The 20,339-nt window shown below is 48.1% G+C and overlaps 1 protein-coding gene across 2 annotated transcripts in view; it reads right to left on the bottom strand.

Annotated features, from left to right (window-relative positions):
• Positions 1 to 5,001: 5,001 nt before the first annotated feature.
• LOC126548416 (protein argonaute-2-like) overlaps positions 5,002 to 20,339 on the bottom strand; it is a 39,199-nt gene continuing 23,861 nt past the window's right edge. For both annotated transcript variants that reach the window (XM_055063705.2, XM_050196555.3), the window contains 6 exons: positions 16,176 to 16,444; positions 11,173 to 12,282; positions 9,206 to 10,129; positions 8,331 to 8,558; positions 5,598 to 5,944; positions 5,002 to 5,143 (listed from right to left, as the gene is read on the bottom strand). In XM_055063705.2, the coding sequence (XP_054919680.1) occupies positions 5,633 to 5,944; positions 8,331 to 8,558; positions 9,206 to 10,129; positions 11,173 to 12,282; positions 16,176 to 16,444 (2,843 nt within the window). In that variant the 3' untranslated portion in view covers positions 5,002 to 5,143; positions 5,598 to 5,632. The remainder of the gene's footprint in view (positions 5,144 to 5,597; positions 5,945 to 8,330; positions 8,559 to 9,205; positions 10,130 to 11,172; positions 12,283 to 16,175; positions 16,445 to 20,339) is intronic.

Below are 20,339 nucleotides of genomic sequence, written 5' to 3' on the forward strand. Positions count from 1 at the left end.
GAGTTAGTTTCTGCGGCAATTATTGGAAAGCGCCAGTCACACAGCAGTCATTCCCCCCCATTCTTGAAAAGCTTGTTTGCAACTACAGACGAAAAATGCTGAGAGGGTCATCGTGCAGTACTTTTAATGACCATAATGACGTCGCAGCAGCCGAAGCAGACGTACGGCGATGGCGACACAGCGCTTCCGCGGCTGCCACAAGTGCCAAAAGGCATCACGGGGAAGCGAGTGGCGAGACAGGCCCGATAGCGAAGAAAGGACGCGCATGCGAAAAGCGCGCCTGGCGCGGAAGTGCCAGAAGCCTCGACCGCCCTCGGAAACTTAGCCGCTTCGATGGCAGAGGTAATTGGCGCCATCCATCAGGAGGGCGAGAAAGCAATTCCGCTTCTCTTGCAAGGCCCCTTAAATCGGCGCGCGCGGGCACGCACCGATCCAGGAGGTCATGCCCTTTCGCCCCTCCTCTCAACTCCTCTGCCTTGCCCTCCCTCGCAACTCCCTCACTTTCGGCTGTCTCCGCGCGCGCACGCCAGCCCGGCGCCAGCCTAACCCGCTCAATGAAGTTTCGTGTTTCGTTATCTGCTGTTATCGGGAAGCGCGCGCTGCTGTGCGTTGACCAGCGTGGGCAGTTTCGCCAGTTTCGTCGTCCTCGATAGCTGTGTGCTTGCTCTCCGCGATATTTGACACGTTTCACGACTCGCACCGCTCGTGCATCGTGCAATGGTGCACGGATACCTCAAACCACAAGCCATGCAATGTTCTTCCGGGTGCCTAAAGACGACATATGAGCGCGCAGACCCAAGGACATAAGAAGACGCATGTACACAAACACGGCCCTCTGCATGTGTGGGCTCCATGAGTCTCCGGACGTCGTTGCGCCTTTACTGTGCTACACGTCCCTCTTACGGGTAGAGAAAGCTGACAAATAGATGCTCCTCCTCATTGTCACCTGGTCTATGACTTGTGTTTTTCTGTGCCGAGTCTCATTATGCAACTTCATTATTCGCCCAGCTTTCCATTCCGCCCTCAGTGCTTTTTCTGTGTGTCACCATTCTACAAACGGACTAACAGCTGAAAAATTACTGTTCATATTTATTAGTAATTGCCCTGTAATTGCTCAGTAATTGCCCATTGGAAAACCGCACGAACGACCTTCATGTGTAGGCATGACACACTTTTTTCTGGAGCATTCCAAGTGTCCTATATGCAGATTTTTGCAGTTCCTGTTTATTACACAAAAGAGTGCCCGGTAGGTATGACTCAGTGCTTTAAGTGACCTCATTTTACTGCTAAGCATTGCATTCGTGGTGAAAGGAAAATCGTGTTGGCTTATTTCACCTGCTCTTTGATTGAAGAATATGCCTTTCTGCGAATGTTTTCTATGTGCTGCTGTAAAAGATGACCACCTTCTGCTGCCCCTTATTACCTTTACTCAAGTTCTGGCCGAATTCAAGATAATGTGATAATGTGTATTTCCGTTTTCAGTACAACGTTATTTTTGTTCTGCCATGTCTTGTTCATTTTGTTCAGTAGTAATGAACATGAGAAACATTTCATATACTTCCGTGCAGGTTTATAAGTAAGCTCTTGTTTCTTTATTTTTTTGGCATGGCTGTCAATAAGATAATCTTAGCATTTTATTCTATTTTTAGGTATCTTGCGGGTCATTGTCTTTGCCATTACCAGTGAATTTTCCCTTTAATTGTCATGACTATGTCATACACGTCGTCCAGTTTTGTGAAATATCTCACTAAGTATATCAGAAGCTCTCCAGTGCGCATATCAGAAGCTTTTCTACACTTTGGTCTTCAGGGCATTTTATAAAAATCTTTTACATGTGTGTACATGAAGCGACCTTCGCGTTTTCTTGAGTTTTATTTTTTTTTGTAATTTTACTGTCCGTCAACTTTTCTGTTGCTTAGTAGTCACGTGCATGTCACGCATTTTTCACTTTTTTTATTTTCTGAGGGTGTATCATACCAAGTTATGCGAAAATATTTGTTTTCGGAAACGGAAGTCAATAAAACGAGGCCAAATATATGTTGTGTTGGAAGTGGAATTTATATATATGCTGGCATGCTCAAAGTATGGACAAGACTGCGTGCCTGCTAACGCATTAAGAATCCACGGCGATCCACGCGCCAGTTCACAAACAATGTCTGGGGTAGCGCGTGCGCGCGATCAAAAAAAAAAATGCGCGCAGCGGACAGGCAAAAAGAAAGCAAAAGTGAAGGGGCGTCAGACATGGCGAAGTGTGGAGAGGGAGCAGAGCGGGACGTCATAATAAAAACAAAAAGAAAGAACAAAGAGCGCTAGGGTGAGGACGCGCCGCGCGGCTGCTGTTCCTGTTGGCATGACAACGTAAAGGATCATGTGCTCCGCCATTTTGCCAAAATATCGCCCTCCTGTTAGGGCCGTAACTGAAGGGGACCTTGGCGCTAGCATCGAAAGAGCGTCTGCTTAAAAACAGCCAATGGCAGCCATGCGGAGATTTATCCCTGGGGCCTCGACACCACGCTATGAAGATATAGGTAAAGAGCGGACACTCCCGTAGGGCCCTGCGGCTGAGCTACTGCACTGCCACCAGTGGCCCGAGTGGCTGGTCAGACCGCTAATTTTGTCTTCAGAGATTTTATACACTTGGATTAGCTTTGTTTTGGTTTAGATAGCAATGCTTTCGATTCTGGTTTACCTTTCGCTGCTAAAGTATTCAACTACGTCGTCTATATTGCAGCGCAAGAGCGTTAATAGACAGTTTTAGAACAGCGTTCGCAACCAAACGTAAGCGCATTACGTAAGTAAAGGAATAGGGTTGTCCTCGCTGCGCATGCTCCGAACGTTGTTAGTTTTCTGTGGTTTACGTGCGCTATGATAACGTACGTCATTTTGTGAGTTTAACGCTCGTAATGTTTGCGGACGCTAAGAAATTGCGTTGTCGAACATAGTGGCAGCCATAGCTACTGCTTCAGCGTGAATTCTCGTGATGGCTATGCTCTCACTCGCGTTGATCGCCAGCAACTATTATAATAAGCTTTCGCTTTCTCTAAACTCACGTGGAAGGTTAGTTATGAGCGCATAGCGGGTCCATTTTCTGAGACCGTTCAGCGATTCTGGCGCCCGTAGGCCTAACGAGACGCGTCCGCATAGCAATAGCAGGATAATTGCTAATGCATCGTCTTGGATTGGATGTTTGACACGAGGCACCAGACGGAGCCATGTTTTATATCGTCTTTACGTTTTTAACGTCTTCTTTACTATCTTCGGGATCGGCCCACGTATGGGGAGCGCTTAACGCCTGCTTCACCTCCGTCGCGGGTCGGCCCGGCATCGCAGTATACCTTCGCGATGGACCCACGTAGGTGGAGCACTTAACGCCTGCTTCACCTCCGCCGCAGGTGGGCCCGGTATTTCACTATCTTCGGGATCGGCACACTTATGGGGAGCGCTTTACGCCTGCTGGTGGGCATTACAAACATTTGTACTGGTAAAGGTACCTCCCCCTCATTTGCATGGAAAGGTTACCTTGGGTTGGCCTCCCACCTGCGAAAATAAAATCCTAAATACGTGCCTGCGACAAACGCTATTCTGAAACTGTCTAATGAAAAAAGATTTGCATTATTCATCTTTAGTCGCCCACAACCCATACCCCTGTATGCCCCGAGGCATTAACCCTCGCATTACAAAGAAAAAAAAAACGTGTCCGATTTTTAAGCATGCCGTACGTATAGACGTATTAAACTCGCGGATCGCAACCTTTTTTATTGTGAAAGCCGCCAAGCTTCTCAAAGAACGTTACCAAGGCTTGATTGGCTCTCGCACGTGGGCAAACTAATGCGATCGGAGCTCTATTTATTTGTATTATTTTGCCTTTTTAACGTCGCTTTTTCTCAGTTGCATACAACAGGAAGCAGTTGTTCCATAAGGCTTATTTTTCTTGTTTACACAGTGAATTGAATAGAAAAAATGCTGGATCGCCCACTTGATGAAGACAGACAGAGATAGATTACAAGAATGTTTTAGCCATGACAAGCAACGCGTCAAGTGGTACTTGTGAATCGGGCGCATGCAGCGTGCACATACAGTCAGGCAAACATCCTTCACTAAAGGATCACAAATGCGCATTACACTGCTCGAGCCGCGGGTGAGCCACAGATAAATTCTGTGCTTTAATCCGAAGGCCTTGCGAGTAACTTTTCGAAAATTACGTGCTGGAAGTAATGACTATGCTCTTTCGGAAAAGGCTAATGGAAAAGCAAACGGGTGGGTGCACGGTAAACGGCTGCCACGGCTCAGATTTTATGCTACACGTGCAAAATACGCTCACCCCAGCATAACAAACATCTTTCTAACAATGTTCTTAACGGAAGAAACAGCAAAACTCTATATGAAACACCTTACTGCACGAGCGAGGCGGCGCATGGAAAAACGCGATGGGGTGGGCGTAACCAGCGGCACATGACTAGCGCAGCCATCAACGTCTCTATGGACTCGGGATGCCTGGACGTAGCCACGTAGGTGTATGATAAGCTGTCAACCTTTGAGGTGAAGTCTAAGCGGACATCGCTACGCCGCCTGGTGGGTGGCCAGACCCTTACTTGCTCGGCCGCGACACGGTTCGATGTGTCCGCGCGTTACGTATAGGGGTGTTTCTCCGACTATACGCTGTGTAACGGAGGTCGGCGCAGCAAATGTTTTGCGTCACTCCGCAACGCATTGCAGATCCCGAAAACTTTTGCGGCTGACCGTACATGTTGCGAGGTTATAAGAGGGGAAGTCAAACTAGATTATGATCGCACGTATATACTTCAGATGGATATGATCTTGAATTAACATAACATTTCAGACGTGTAGCGCGTCTTTATGTATACATATTCGTTGAAACTTGGCAGTTTCTTCTTTCGTCTTTGCTCCATAAGACATTCAGGGTCCGGCTGTCGGCACACTTGCGCCTGTGCAGTCAGGGAGCCCAGCCAGATGCGAGAATGATTGGTTTGCAGGACGACATTTTGGTTTTGGAAAACTTTATTGCGTCTGACTTGGTTGCAACAGAAAAACAACAGAAAAAGAAAACAAAAACAACAACGACGTTTTACGTCTTCAGCCTTGCACACAGAAGAATCCGGGAGAGAACTTCACTCGGAGAAACCTGCAACAAAGGAACGTCACAATGAAGGGCACGTAACCTTAATTGCAACCGTACGTGATTAAGACTACCACTCGATTTATGCGAGTGAACAGCGAATGACTGATCTCGATTAAGTTAAATGAAACTTGGACGTTTGCGCACAACGAAAAAATACATGCCTGTCACTAGCATGAACGCTAACAAACATGAAGTGGGCGCCGTTCGCGTAAATCCCTTCATTGTTTTTAAGATATGCGAGCTAAAGTAGACAGACCCAGGCCGGAGAACAAGCTTGCTCGTGCGCGTGATATACGCCACCGGTGCCTGCCCTTTCGAAGAGCACGATGACGCGACATAATTGTCTGCGCTGTTCTCGGTCTACAATTACTACAGCAGGGAGAACTTGAATGAATACGTTGTAAGCAACGGTTGTAGTATGAATGATGCAAGAACACGTTGTTTGCCTCACACACACCAAATCGCAGACTGCCGGGCGGCAACAGCAGCAACTCAGACGAAGTACATGGAGGTCTGGAGCGCCTCCAGGACCCGCACAGCCTCGACATACTGGCTGGTGGCAACGTGGTCCCCGCTGCCCCCAGATGAGTCGCTGCTAGAGCTGGACACGTCTACCTTGCTGACGATGTGGTTTTTGGCCCGGAACGCGGCCAGGTGCGCGTAGTAGACGGGTGCTGGGATGCTGACACTACGTGCGCACCGGGCGTACGTGTGGCAAAGGTAGTAGCTGAGCTTCTGTAGCTCGTCTGCGGTGAAGCTCGAGTCGTCCCAGACGATGTAGTAGTGTGCAGGGCGGCTGGTGCCCTGCGAACATCACGCCAGACATTTCAAGGGGACTCGGCTGACCGATGCTGCGTGCTGGCGCCGATGCCTCACACTCGTAGCGGATACCCGTATACGTAGCCACGTGTCTACTACTCCTGCAGATCTGTTCTAGAGAGCGCTGTTTCCCAGGGAACTGCGCAGCGATTCAACAAACAGCACCTAAACATGCTCAGGGCAACAAATATACGCCATCAAGCACATAATTCCTTCATTAAAACCAATATAGCTACGCCTTTTTTTTTCGGGGTTTAATTGGCGCATCTACTCAATGGGCTTCATGCCAAGTGGACCGATCGTACAGACAGTGCAAAAGTAAACTTGCTTCACCCCGAAGACGGCGGGACAATGGGCCGAAACCGATCGCGGACACAGTAAGCCGCGGCTGCGTGTTGGGGGTTTGCCCGTCTTGCCGAGCCGGTGCGTAATAGTTATGCCGCAACACGCGTAGGAGGTGATTAACAGTTTTATAGCACTTAAGTGCGTCACGAAAAATTTGTTTAACCCTTGATCAGATTCCGCAATGGGCGTTGGACCGCCGTAAACTTTCATACTCTAGCAAATCCTGTTGGACGAGTTTGCGCTCAAACACTTGAGGTGTTTAATTTATTGTACGGTGTATATGGTTAGTAAATATGGTGATAAATGTACAGAGCAATTAAAATGTGTTTAACACAACAATCTCTAACGTAATTCAGCAATATGTGGGTATCACTATAAATATATCCTCAAATAACATACAACTTGGTACAACAGATACACAAACCGACTTGCTAACAAAAATAACTTTTTTTCCTAAGAGCAAACATCTCGAGCAGTTTCTGATTAGTTATCCTACAAGATAGTCGCTTCAACGTGCTCTTTATTCAACTTTGAAATGTAGCAAATTTTCATTTTTAAAACACTTTCAAACATGCTAAAAGCTAGCGCGACAAGCTCTTGGAATACGCTAAAGATAAATAACCACAAGTTAGCTTTACTTTATGCACCTGAGGATCAGTCCTGGGCTCTCTTATTTCTAATTAATATCAACGATTTGCCTAATATTTATTCCCGAGTTTGTTCGATGACGATTGTGTTATTCACTGGAACGTAACTAACAATTCGGAAGTGATATTACTTCAGAATGATATAGATAACCTAACTCAGTGCAACTGCACGTGGCACATGGCCCTAAATAACGATAAATGCAAAAGCATGTGCGTAACTAGGCGTGATGTCTCGCCGTCGTATTTCCTTAGCAATAACTCCCTGCAAACCACATCGTTGGTGTTTGCATATGGGGCCACTTGTCCAGGAAGCAACCATATCGATGTCTTAATATCTAAAGCGAACGAAATCTTAAGCTACTTTAAAAGAAACATCTACATTTCCCTACTGTGGCTAAAATTGTTATGCTTTACACTACCAATGCTCTACCCGAGCTAGAATACACCACGCCAGTACGGGACTCGCATAATTCACTAATACAGGCTGCTGCAGCAGTACAAAATTACGTACGCTCGTTTGTTCTCAGACAACTATCATCGCACTACTAGCGTCACAGAAATGAAAGCCATACTCGTAATCTTCCCTCGCTATGTAGCCAGTCGCAGAAGGCACTAACGAATTTGTCTTTCTCCCAAAGTGCATTCTCACAACCCCGCTTTTCGTTCCTTGTTTATACTTCCAGCACCATTGCGCTCACATCGCCTTCATCATCCCCGTAAGGGTAGCGTACCACATTTTTGAACAACTGCATGCTCACAATCATTTGCTCTTACAACCGCAAGGGACTGGAATCATTACCCGCCACCATATGCTGATCGAAGTGCTTTGAAAAATGCGCTATCAAGCCTACTATACAAATATTGTACGAATGGTTACTTTTTGTGAGTACTATACATTGAGGGTACTGGAAATAGATAAAATGTGTCAGTGATACATCTTTATGCCGCTCAATCTGCTTTTGAAAGTCTAATCTGCGATTCGACACCACATCACGTAGCGCCCTTTCGCATGCTGCCTCTTCAGATGCATTGTTAGTGCTACTCATAAACTAGAGTTGGTATTGTCTGTATTCTTCATCCCGGCTACACCAGGGCATTTCATGCCCGCGGGCAAAGAGCTTCGCAAAAGTGGCAGTACTTTCCGCGAACCGAGTGTCCAAGGTAACTCGCGCGCATGGAATCTGTTCTTTGAGCGTTTTATTTGCACTACAATGACTTTTTTTTTTTCAAGTAAAACGTTTAGCGTAAGTACAATTGTCCTCGGGCAGCTTTAAAGATTGCCCACGAGTAAAATAAAGAACCCGCTGGTGAAACGCTTCGCGCGAAGTGCGCCGGAAGGAAACGACCCCCTCCCTCGCACAACACATTCCAGTCATTACCTGGATGCCGAAGTGGCTGCAGAGGAAGAAGTCGAAGTCCAGTGGGTGCGTGACCACCGAGTCGACGGTGGTGCCCGGCGGCACGTTGCGGAACTTGCCGACTCCGTCGCGGTCGCTGGCCGGCATGAAGCGCGTGTGGTGACGTTTCTGCACCACGATGAAGGTGAGCGCCGGCTCGTACGACTCGTTGGGCGACAGCTCCTGGCACGCCAGCCGGATGGCGCTCACCTGCGAGGGTCGTCGACGTGACACGCCAATCTAGGTCGCCATCTTTTATACGGCGGAAGAAGTAACGCAAAGTTTCTTTTAACAGCTAGCTGGTGTGTGTTCACTGTCATTGGGTTATGCCCATCAACGGGGACAAGTTGAACACTGACGGGGAACGAAGACACAAACTGACGAAAAAGGGCGCTCTTGGTTGTCAGTTTGTCTATTCGTTCCCAATCAGTCTCGTGCCCGTTAGTGTGCATAACGCAATAACGATGAATAGAGTTTCCTATCTAAAATTTAGTGAAATCTGGCACAGTGATCGCTCAGTTGCATTGTCGGAATGATTTAGTATAGCCCGTGGTTTAGACTAATTTTTGTGCTTGTGACTTGAGACATTCTGGTGGCTTTAACAGGCTTCGCCTGCATTCATTATATATAGCCAACATTTCCAAGCAGTAACATTTTTCTGCGCGCACGCATAATCATTGCAAATTATTGCATTTGAGCGCAATGTTGTGCTCAATATGACAACTGAACTATGGAGACAGATCATTGCCTCTCGACTAGCAAGAAGGCCGTGTGGCTCTTTTCGCATGTATATAGTGATTTCGCTCTCCAGTAGTCCTTTTTAAAGACGCACCGATCTGTAAGTTGGACGCGCTCACCTCGCGGTTGCGCACTTCAAGGAATTGCCCCTCGCTGACGCCGTCGCGGTAGAAGATGATGCGCTCTGGCTTGTGCCTGGTGGCACGGAAGAAGGCCTTGAGCATGTCTTTCATCATCTCCTTGAGATCCTTGATGATCTCGACGCGCGCCTTGGCCTCGGCGTGCTCCATCTGTATGCGGACGGTGGCATGGAACTTGGACGGGATCGAGTCGAGGCTCCCGACACAGGCGGCGATCGAAGGCCGGATCCTGTCGCCGGGGGACGGGTGAGAAACGTCGGCGCCGATGATGATGACGGGCTTCTGGAACAACGTGGGCTTCTCCTGAGCCAGCAGGCTGTTATTGGTGCCGCCCATCTTGGCGTTGATCTTTTGGCACAGGTTCTGCACGAGCGCCACGTTGCACTTCTTCACCACGTTGTTCTCCAGCAGGCACTGAGTGCGCAGCCCGAGCTCCGTCTCCGCAACCTGCTTGATCTCGGCGTAGTTGGTGGTCTTGGCGATCACAATGACGACCATCTGCAGGTTGCTATGCTTCTTCTGCTGCTCTCCGAGGATGGAGCGGATGGAACGCCGGTTGTGGTCGGGCGCCGAGATCTCGATCGGCTGCTCGATGCGCATGCCCAGTTCCATGCCGATGCGCATAAGCATCTTGACGAAGTTATCAATGTGGTCGCGCTGCGCGAACCGGCTCAGACTGACCAACGTCCAGTGGTCCATGGTGGCTGGCTTGTAAAAGTGCTGGCCACGAAGATCCCACGTGCCCTCGCGCGGCTTGCTGACGGAGTTGTTCTCGAACACCAGAGACGGCGGCTCGAGCACTCTACCCTTGAGCTGGATTGGGTCGGTGCTGATCTTGATGTTGAACTCGCGTAGGTAATCCTCGGTGCTGTTCACCAGGTCGCGCACCGACTGCCGGATTTCCTGCGAGTCGGAACAAAATTTCTATGAGCTGCAGAAAAGCGAAAACTTACTCTGGCGAACTTGCACTAGGCGACAGTGACTAGTATGGCCAACAGCCTAGCTTTCATGGAGCAAACAATCTGACCCTTGTATACGAAGGTTATTATATTTTCTTAAGAGGCTTACAATGTTCAGCTAACTTCTGTTTAGTTGGCAGAAATGGGAATTTCAGGTGTTTCAAGCTGCCTACTATTGCGATACTATACGGGGTGATTCTACGAAGACGAAGTAACATTTAAAAATAGTCATTTTGAAATAAAAGCATGGTACCGTCGGAGGCATGCCATCACTGGTGACGACCATGACGTTATGGACGATAAATCTGTCGCTAATTAAAAAGAACGTTAATTGGCCTTTACGCTTTGTTTCAGAGGGTTCATCGTATTTTGGAAATTGAAACGAGCTTTCCGTGCAAACGATATCAACTTTTTGATCTAGAAAAATTCGATTACCCGCAGGATTGCGGCACGACGAAATTCGGCTAGGAGAGCGCGCGTAACAAACAAGAGGCTGCAGCAAGCGCACCCCTCGAAGAGACGTTCTGCTCAAGTCGCCCAGGAGCACGCTGGCCAGCTGCCCGCTGCTGATTGACGTGTAAGCAGAACATCAATCGCATTTTGCTTGATCCAAACATTGATACGGCTTGTCCGGAGAGCTCGCTTCAACTTCTCAATTATGAAGAGCCCGCTGAAACTGAAAGACTAAAAGCCATTGAATTACATTTTGCTAATTAGCAACTCATTACCATGTATCTCCCGTCACCTCGTGGTCGCCACCACTGACGTCTCCGAAGGAACCGTCCTTTTAATTCAAGAGAACTATTCTTAAATTTTACGATATTTCATCGTAGAAGCACCTTGTATACAGAGATTTTGGAAATTAACAGTTTTTTTTTTTTAATTCAGGCGGAAAATGCTGAAATTCCTAGTGTAATCCATCTGAGCATTATGTTTCTATTCTTTTTTTTTTTTTGTTCGCGGAATGTATACACTTTTAAACAATACCTGGAACCGCTTGAACGGTGGCTTGGCCGTGCGCTTGATCATCTCAGCGGTCTGGTTCTCGTCGAGCTTCTTGCGACAGTGCTGGCCCTCGACCAGCTCGCACACCTCGAGGGGAATGAAGACTGGGTGCTCGACACTTCCACTCTGCACGCAGGGAAAGTGCGGGTACAAGAGGCGGCTGTAACGTTTCTGGAAGTACTCGGCCACGGAAGTTCTCGTCCCGTCCTGGTCGAAGAAGATTTCCTTGGCCGACTCCTTGGTGACTCGCACAACCTTGTACTTGCGCGGGTAGGGCAGGTGTGTGACTTTGACGCGCAGCCCCTTGAGCTCCTTGTTGAGCCGTGCGTGGTGGAAGTCGCGAAGAGTTTTGAAGTCCGCGGGCTGCATCTCGCGCCGACTGTCGCTGAAGATCTTGCACATGAAGCTGATGACGGGCAGGCACTCGTAGAAGGCAGTCGCCGACATGTCAACGTTCAGCATGGGCTTCCACTGCGCCGCCCGCACGCTCGTGTAGTAGCCGAACCAGACCTCGCGGCCACCGCCCAGCGCGTTTAGCTCGTGCGGCGGTGGTGCCTTGAAGAAAGACCGCCCGACGGGCGTCAGCTTGATGGACGGTCCATGGCGCAAGACGATGTCGATGGCCTGCAACACCTCCTGGGGCACGGTGTTGACGCGATTCTGGTAAACTGCGTGCAGGGCGTCCAAGTTGACTGTGGCCGCGTACTGGATCTTCACGACGAACTTCTGGATCCTCTGGTCCTCGTTCAGGTCAACGGAGAACGTCCGCTCACGAAAATGGAGTTGGCGCCTCGTGTACAGGTTTTTGCGGCCGTCGAAAGCCGGTATGCAGTTGGAGAGGTCTTGTCTGTACTTCTCGACAAGCAGTTCTATTACTATGCGGTTGATCTTGGTGCTGAGGCAGCGGTATTTTTTCTGCTCAGGTACCTTGGCACCCGCGGAGGTCGCGGAGTAGATCTCCACGTCATAGTGATACACATTGCCATCGGGGATGTCGATGTTGAAGTGATTGGCGATCAACTGAATCTGCCGTCCAAGCTTTCCGTGTGCGGGTCGCCGCGGAAAGTGTGAAGGGAGTGACCGTTCCATCTCCTGCGACACAGTTATGGAAGTTTCACCAATCTGATGACCTAATGGAGTGTTAGCTTGACCGTAAACGTATTAGTGTTGTATACCAAACTGCTGGCATAAGGCAGTCGGTACAGGGATAATTGTTAGCATAGTCCTTTTATGATTTTCCTTCGACAATTGAGAACCCACGCAAAGCAACGTTTTAAATGCATTGTAGTTGGACAAAGCGGCACATGTTTACCATTGTCGGTACTGGCATACACGGTAACCTGCATGCGGTATAAATTCGGAAACTATGCGAAGATATTAGACAAAGCTGCCGTCCTTTTGGCTTGACTTTCACGCTAGCTTACAGGCAGTAATTTTGTTTAGCTAAGCTCTTTTTGCAGGCGCAAAGGTACCTTCGCATGCAACAAATTAGAAAATAAAATCTTCGTTGACCACGTGAGTAATGATAAGACAGACATCCGCTCCTCTAATGAGACGTCCTCCCGCTTGCGCATTTTCGCAGAACTCCTTTTTGCCGCTTCAAAGGGGCTTTCGCCGCGACCGCCGGCTGGAGAACAAGCTCAGTCCTCGTCCAAATTACAGAGGTCGCCCGAAAGGAGTTCTGACGTCCGGTGTGCTGTTTTCGTATCACCGCGAAGGTGTACGATACAGCGCACCGCACAACCATTCCTGCAGTATTTGAAGACAGCCGGGACGTCCCTCACTTGGTGTATTTCCTCCGACATAATGCAGCGCGAGACAGAGCGCTTCGCCCGACCTCGGAGGCCACGTTGTACTACGTCTTTCATAGTCACTATAAGGGGTGCAGTGTGGTTCCACTTTGTACTACGTCTTTCATAGTCACTGTAAGGGGTACAGTGTGGTTGCCAGCGTATGTGGCGTAAGCTGACTCGTACAAGGCCGTTTGCTACACGACGTTACACGACCGGGCATTGCTTAATCATTAACATTATCCATCTATCTGTATCGGCGTTTAAACTTGTTCTTGCGAATCACATGGAATAAATATGCTAGCAATCTTCACGCACTCAACGTCGGAGATTTCTTAAGCCGTATGATCTCCTATAGTCGGTGACAACGTAAGAATTACAATGAGATGCGTTCACAAAACCACAGCGCAGCTGCTTTCACCTCTCTGAAGGAGCCGAGCCAGGCGGCGTCTGCTCACAGCTTAACACCTTTGATCTGCTAATGTAAGTGCCATATTTAATGGAATATAAAAGCGCCTTGTTGGAAGCTGAAATAGCATTTTGAAATAGCATAGATGGCGCTGATGTCAGGATCACCATAAAATTTGCCAAGACGTACATGTTTAACTGGAAAACCAGTTAGCGAAAGACAGCACTGTACGCAGAAGACGTTTTAGACTAGTGAATTTGCATGAAGTCTCGGAAGTGAACGAAAATCATTGGCTGGTGCAATATGCATGTATGTATATAGCGTTCGAGTTCCGACAGCGTACATGGAACCTTTCTACAGCGAAAAATGTATATGGCTAGCGTCCCATGCATTATGTTCTCCGTGAATAAAAACTATAATCAATGGCTCATACTCCCGTAGGCGTTCATGCTCCCGTAAGCAAGCAAACAATGCAATGGTTCATAGCCCCGCGTAAGGCAGAGGCTACAGAATTCATCAAAGTGAAGCGAACAGTGCTTAAATTCTTTCTAATTACGCATACAACATAATGAAGAGCATGTCAAAAATTCATCATCAATGGCTCATAGCCCCGCGAACAATGGCTCCTACCCCCGTAAGCGAGCAAAAAATGAAATGACTCATTGTCCCGTAAGGTTCATGGCTAACATTCTACGTGAATTAGCTGCGATGACCCTACCCCTATTGTCGTTGTCGGTGATTTCAATATGGGTGTGTCGGTACCGAAAAGGGAGCTGTTTACGCGCTTCGTGTTGAAGACTTATCTCTTGCGATGCCACACCGATCAGGCCCAACCGACCAACCAGCGGCGTACGTGCATCGATGCGACATTATCGAAGAATGTGATTGCAGGTGCGGGTGAAATAATGGCCACTGATCAAGGCAATAAGGGACTGTGCGTATTATTCCTCGCAATTACCACCCATCATCATAATAAATGAGATTGTACCTGTGTTCAAAATTATGCGTTACCCCCGCGTCGTGTGCTAAACAGCTTCGCTGGTCAACTACCTTCGCAGAGTGTAATGGTTTATGATTTTGATTTATTAGGTTGTCACCGACTATAGGTATCTTGCACGCAGACCATAGCTACTTGATCACCACCTTCAATGTCACCAAAAGCGTTCTTTTCGTGGTGAGAACAGTATATGGTCATTTCCCATCTGACACAAAGAAAACTTGAAATGGTCAGACGTCCTTGGGGCGGTTGAGTTTCTCGAGCAGGTGGAAGCCATGATGAGCGAGAACTTTGAAAGGCGACCATCGCCGAGCAGCTTCAAGAGGCAAAATCAACACCCACGCTTTCTGCGCACGATGTCGATCATTACGCTGTGTGAGGTATTTGCTTGCTGCCCCAGGGCGTGTGCCACATAAGAGTGGCTGGCTGTGGACATAGATGGCCACTTCACCCTCAGTGTGGCCCACCGATAGTACCCAATATAAACTTGCTACGCTGTTATGTATAGGTGACGGCGTCATTGAGAGGGACGCGAACATGTAGGCACACAGTGCTAAAAAAAAAGATATTAAAGGCGCGCTACTGTGGAAGCACTGCCCAACACCGACGCGAACTATCTCACAAGAGCCAACCTCTGAGCCGAACTCTGACAATAATTGAGACTAAAAAGGAAGCTTTAGCTCGGGCCCAACTCCGATGCCGCCTATTCAAATCCATATAATAAGCAGAAATGCTTTTGAGATAAAGCCTGGGCCGAGTGTAATGAAATTCGTTGCATTTGAGAGAAAGTGAAATTGTTGCGACTATTTGAAGTGAAATGTTAATTTGGGGCCTGAGCTGTTTTATAGGAATTACCCAACGACTGCATGTCTGGAAAAAAAGAAAAAACAGAAGCGCGAAATTTACGAATTCGTAACTCTGCACCAAGAACAGATATCGCAGTTCTGTAAACTGCGTTCGCCAGAGTAGCTTAAGGTAAGGGGACAAATTTAGTATATTAACTTGCAGCTTACGTGAATTTGTCACTAATGTTACAAGGCTATTGCAAAAGTTCACAAGTTAGTGGTGTATTTAAGAGCCACGCATAATACAGCAATTTTGTCCGCTTTAGACGTAATGCATTTCACACAATTGCGATATTTTTGATCGTTAAATAAGAGTTGAAAGCTTCTTATTCTCGTGTTTTAGAAATTTGCGATTTTCAACGTTTTTCATGAAAGTAATGGCCTAAATAAAAAATCCGCTTCCAAGAGTCTAGATTTTACGCTGCTTTTCATGCAACCAATGTAATCAAATTCGGCGGAGTGGTCGCCAATAAACGGTTTTTCCTTTCCCGTGTATTTAGATAGGAGCCCCCAAGCTAGAGCTTCATTTTAAGGTGGCTTTATTCAACAGACTTAGAAAACAGCGGCAAAAGAAAGTACAAAACATTTGGAACGAACATATTCAATTTTGTCTGAAATGTATCGCTGCGATTGCTTAATTAAAATTGAATTCCGGGGTTTTCACCTGCAAAACTACGATAAGATTATGAGGCACGTCGTGGTGAGGTACACCGGAACAATTCGGACCATATCTGGGGTTCTTCAACGTGCACCTTTTGCATTTCGCCTCCACGAAACGCGACCGAGATCGTACCTGCGACCGCGAGCTCAGCGGCGCAACGACATAACCACCAAGCTATCGCGACGGGTTCCTGCTGTTATTCCCAAGTCGCTATTACACACTAAAATACCTGGCGCACCAGGTGTATTGCATATGCCGCGTTCCACCATCTTGCGGAACCTACCATGATCTGCATCTCGTCATTTGACGACCCAGTCGGGCTCGAGGTGGTGCCGTCAGCACCGGTGCGTGGTGGTGTAGTTGGTGAGACAGAAGCGGGCGAGATGCCCGCCGAATCACCGCCATCCACTCGTGGACTGTCGAAACCATTGTTATAGCCGTTGCCGGTTGTCGCAGTGGGGCTCGTCTGGGACGTCGCCCGCTGCTGAAGCGCTTGTGCGAACGAGCCGGGCGCGGTACCCGCGGGTGGGGCCGCGGCTCCGCCGGGCGCCGCTGTGAATCACGGAAAAGAACCAGGTTCGGCGTCACGCTGAGACTGTTCAACATGCCGAGAGAGCTCGTAGTTGGGCTATAGTTCGCAATTTATCTCTGTTAAAGCTTAATATCGCAGAAAACGCAAAGCGCCCTTACTCGGGTGTCTGGGCAAGCAGCGAAAGAGCTCAAGTTCGGAATCAAGGTCGTCACTAAGTTTGTTTCGCTGTAAGGATAATACAGTAATAGCCATATGCAGTCAACTACCCTAAACCAACAATATTATACAAATCTATCGTACATAGACTATGTGAAACGAAGCTTTCATGAATACGAGTTTATGTCGCTATCAGGGCGGTACTGCAATATGCTAGAAAGTGTAGCTGGGCTAACTATCTACAATTCGTTCTGGTAAGAGCATAACAGCGCAAGAAGACAAACGAAGCCAACGTAACTTAACGAAGCAGTGCAACGCCACTGGACAAGTGCCACGCGTCGAGGCAAGCGATCACAGATGAGGCGAAGCGATGAAATGTGGTCGAAGGAGTTGCCATCATAAATACAGGTCGAAACACTGGCTCCAGGAACATTCGTTGTTTGATCTGCTGTTCGTCACAAGAAAGCTGAATTGACACACGGCTGCCACCGTCCGCCACGTTGGCTTTCAAAATAATTGGTTGATCCATGGAGTTTAGCGCTTCAAGGCCACACTGTAAACCAATTAACGTCCCTGAATGAACATTTTCTTGAAAGTTCGAAAGGTGCTTTCTAACTCAAGCCCTTTACGGGTGTGAGTAATATATCAATTTGCACCCTTAAGGGCCTTCAAGGGTGCGTTGGGACGCGAGTACGCACGATTCGACGACGTGAATCCGAACTGTCAGCTGATTTTAGTGTTATTTTGCTCCGGACTCCTTGCGGTTGCTCGCCCTTTCCTTTCTTCACCATCGGTGGAGATTGGAGAGGGCGGGGAGAAACCGGTTCGGAGGTGCACTCGCTGCTAGCGCTTGTCCGCACGTTGTGGTCTGCTCGCGGCGGCTACAGGTGTAAATCGGTTTACTCTGGGGCTCTAGAGGCGCCGTGTATAAAGCGGATGACTCCGGATTCACCACCGGGAGTTATTTAACAAGCACCTAAATCTAAGTGCACGTGCATTTGGCCCCCATCGGCATGAGGCTGCCGTGAATCGAACCTGCTGCTTGGTTCTCAGCAGCTGTATTAGAAGTGCAAAACAGTACTAGTGCTCCAAAATGAACGGGCAGCCTAGTGGCGCCCTTCGCCAGGTCCGGCCATTTCGAGCTGACAAGTGCAGAGCATACAGTGCGCGCCAACAATCGCCTCTGCAAAGTATTACACCGGTACGGCCCGCGAGAAAAACTGAAATTTCAAACCAAACGCCGTTTGCCATTCTCCTCGCGGGCGCCGCGCTCCCAGCTGGAGAGTCGACGTCAGTCGCACAAGTGCGCCTACGTATTCGCAGTGCTGTGACGTCACTCAGGGACATGTGACTGATAATTACTCAAGGCAACAACAGTTATTTCATCTGGTGAATTAATAAGTGTACAAACATACGAACGAAATGTCTGCGTGTTTTACTTCGTACCGTAGCAAGAGGAGTATTTCTGTTTTGTATGCTTGTTCCCACGTCATGTAGTCCCGCGCGCGGAGACGGAAACTGACATTTTCTGCCGCGTTCCAGCGCGCGATCATGTTCTTTGAACCGCTCGCGCCTACTTCAGTGTTGATGTGGCAGTGATTTATACCACTAGCCTGGTGCCAGCGGTAAAACGACGCCATGTATCGCGGTAAGGATACACGAGTCCGGCCAGCCTCTCCAAACATGCTCGCACTGAGAGATTCAATCCGCAGAAGCAGCCAGACAACAACGCAGCTTTTCTATTGCACAGCTCAAGATGGCGCACATAGCTGGCACAGAGCGAAATGAAAAACTCAACAGCTCGTGGAATCGCGCGCGTGGCCGTCACCGGAACGGCGCCGCGAAGACAAAACGCGTATGAAAAAACAAGCGATGAACGTGACGTGTACGTGACGTGTATACGTGACGCGTTACCCCGACTCCGGTACGAGAAAACGCAGGGAAGGAACTTTGGCTTGACGGGGGAAAGTGGCGAGACCATGCTGGTAGTGAAGCTCGCCTCCTGAAATCACAAACATTTCTATCTCTCTTATAATAACTAACCAATTTGAGAAATTCTTGCGCTAGAACGCTCCCTAGAGGGCACGTAATAATTTTCATCGTATAACAAAAACTTTGCTATGTGGCGTCATGAAGGGTCCTTTAAGGATGCCAAAAATTTGGCCACAACCCCGCATGGCGCGCGCGCGTCTTATAGTCGGACCCGCGCATATATTTAGAACGCCGTCCGAGAAGTTGAAGCGCAACGCTAAACCTTGCTATCGCAGTCAGTGCTTGGTACTTTGTGCGAAACTGCCGAACTTTTTTTTCTTTCTCACGGAGTGCTTGCTCTACTAGGCAGTCGCGGCAACGCTCTTTTATCTTATCTCGACAACAGTATAGCCGAAACAAATATATTGACACGTGTACATTTTTCCCGTTGGCCGTTCTTCACCGCTGTTACAATGTTATCCCACGGCGCAAGGCGCGCCTTTCATGTATCAGAACTTTCCCAAATGTCGCTGGTTCTGTAGCGAAATAATTTGGTATAATCAGATTCAATGCGCGAATCGAATAGTGGTGCAATGCATTAGAACCCATGGGAGCACCAGGCGTTGTGCTGACAAGTACAAATTGAGTCATGTTACATAGCCGACAGACATGCCCCGTAGATCGATAACCGATGACAGCTCGCTGCTATCGTTGTGATTTGAATTGCGAACTATAGAGCCGACAGTTTCTATTCTTCACCGTCACTACAACGCGACGATATCAGCCGCGTGCTGGTGGTCTGGAAGATCTCCACGAAAACTAGATAGTAGAAACGCGTTTCAGGAGAAGAAAACGGACATGTTTTGACGCAACAGGGTTAAACCATGTGTTGCAAAAAGAAATCCGGCGTCGGCGACTTGCATCGGACGTCGTATCGCGAAAAATCATTTCGAACCGCAATCACGCAGGCGCTCCGCGTGATCCAGAGGCATTATTGAACTAATTGAATTCGTCAAAATAAGATGCGTCAGAAAAATCGTGAAGTACGCCCTAAACAACCTACAGACATGCTAGCGTCGGATTTTAATTTGAATATACCAGAAAACTACTCTGATACGCGATAACTAACAGAAATCCATTTTTCTGCGTTTCTACGATTCATAGAGCTCGTTTCCTTGCAACAAGACCATCCAGATGGCGCTGGCCTCGGCGCATCCGGAAGAAAGCTGCGGTTGCCGAGAAGCGTGACAAGCAGTCAGGTATCTTTGAATGCTGCCGCGTTCCATTCTGAAACGCGAAGCTTAAGCGTCCTCAAAGTTTTTTACAGCGGAGCCACATATTTCTACCCTCCCATACATTTATCAATGACCGTGCCTCAAGGCTCCCGCGCCCTCTATGAGGAGGAATAGTAAACCAGTAAAGCATGTGCTGGCACCTGTCGTAACAAGAGGAAAGCTAAGAAACCACCTAATACAAAGTTTCATACAATAATCCCTAGCGGGAATTCTGGTGCGAGTGTCTACGGTAACTGCAATCGGGGCGGTTCAGCCAGCATGGGAAGTACATGGATTTGCCTAAACTTCATCCTTCTGACTTTAGACGTCTCTTAGACTTTGTAACTTCGTCATTTTACAACAGAGCAGTGTGTAATTAATAATTAAATAAACGTTATTAAAATTACTCGCGGGCAGGATTCGAACACAGGACCTCCAGCACAGAAGCCCAACATTGAAACGATTACGCCACGCTTTTTATTCTTTATTGCAATGGTATAATTACCAACCATGT

This window comes from Dermacentor andersoni, chromosome 1 (genome assembly GCF_023375885.2).
Source record: "Dermacentor andersoni chromosome 1, qqDerAnde1_hic_scaffold, whole genome shotgun sequence".
NCBI classification, from domain to species: Eukaryota; Metazoa; Arthropoda; class Arachnida; order Ixodida; family Ixodidae; genus Dermacentor; species Dermacentor andersoni.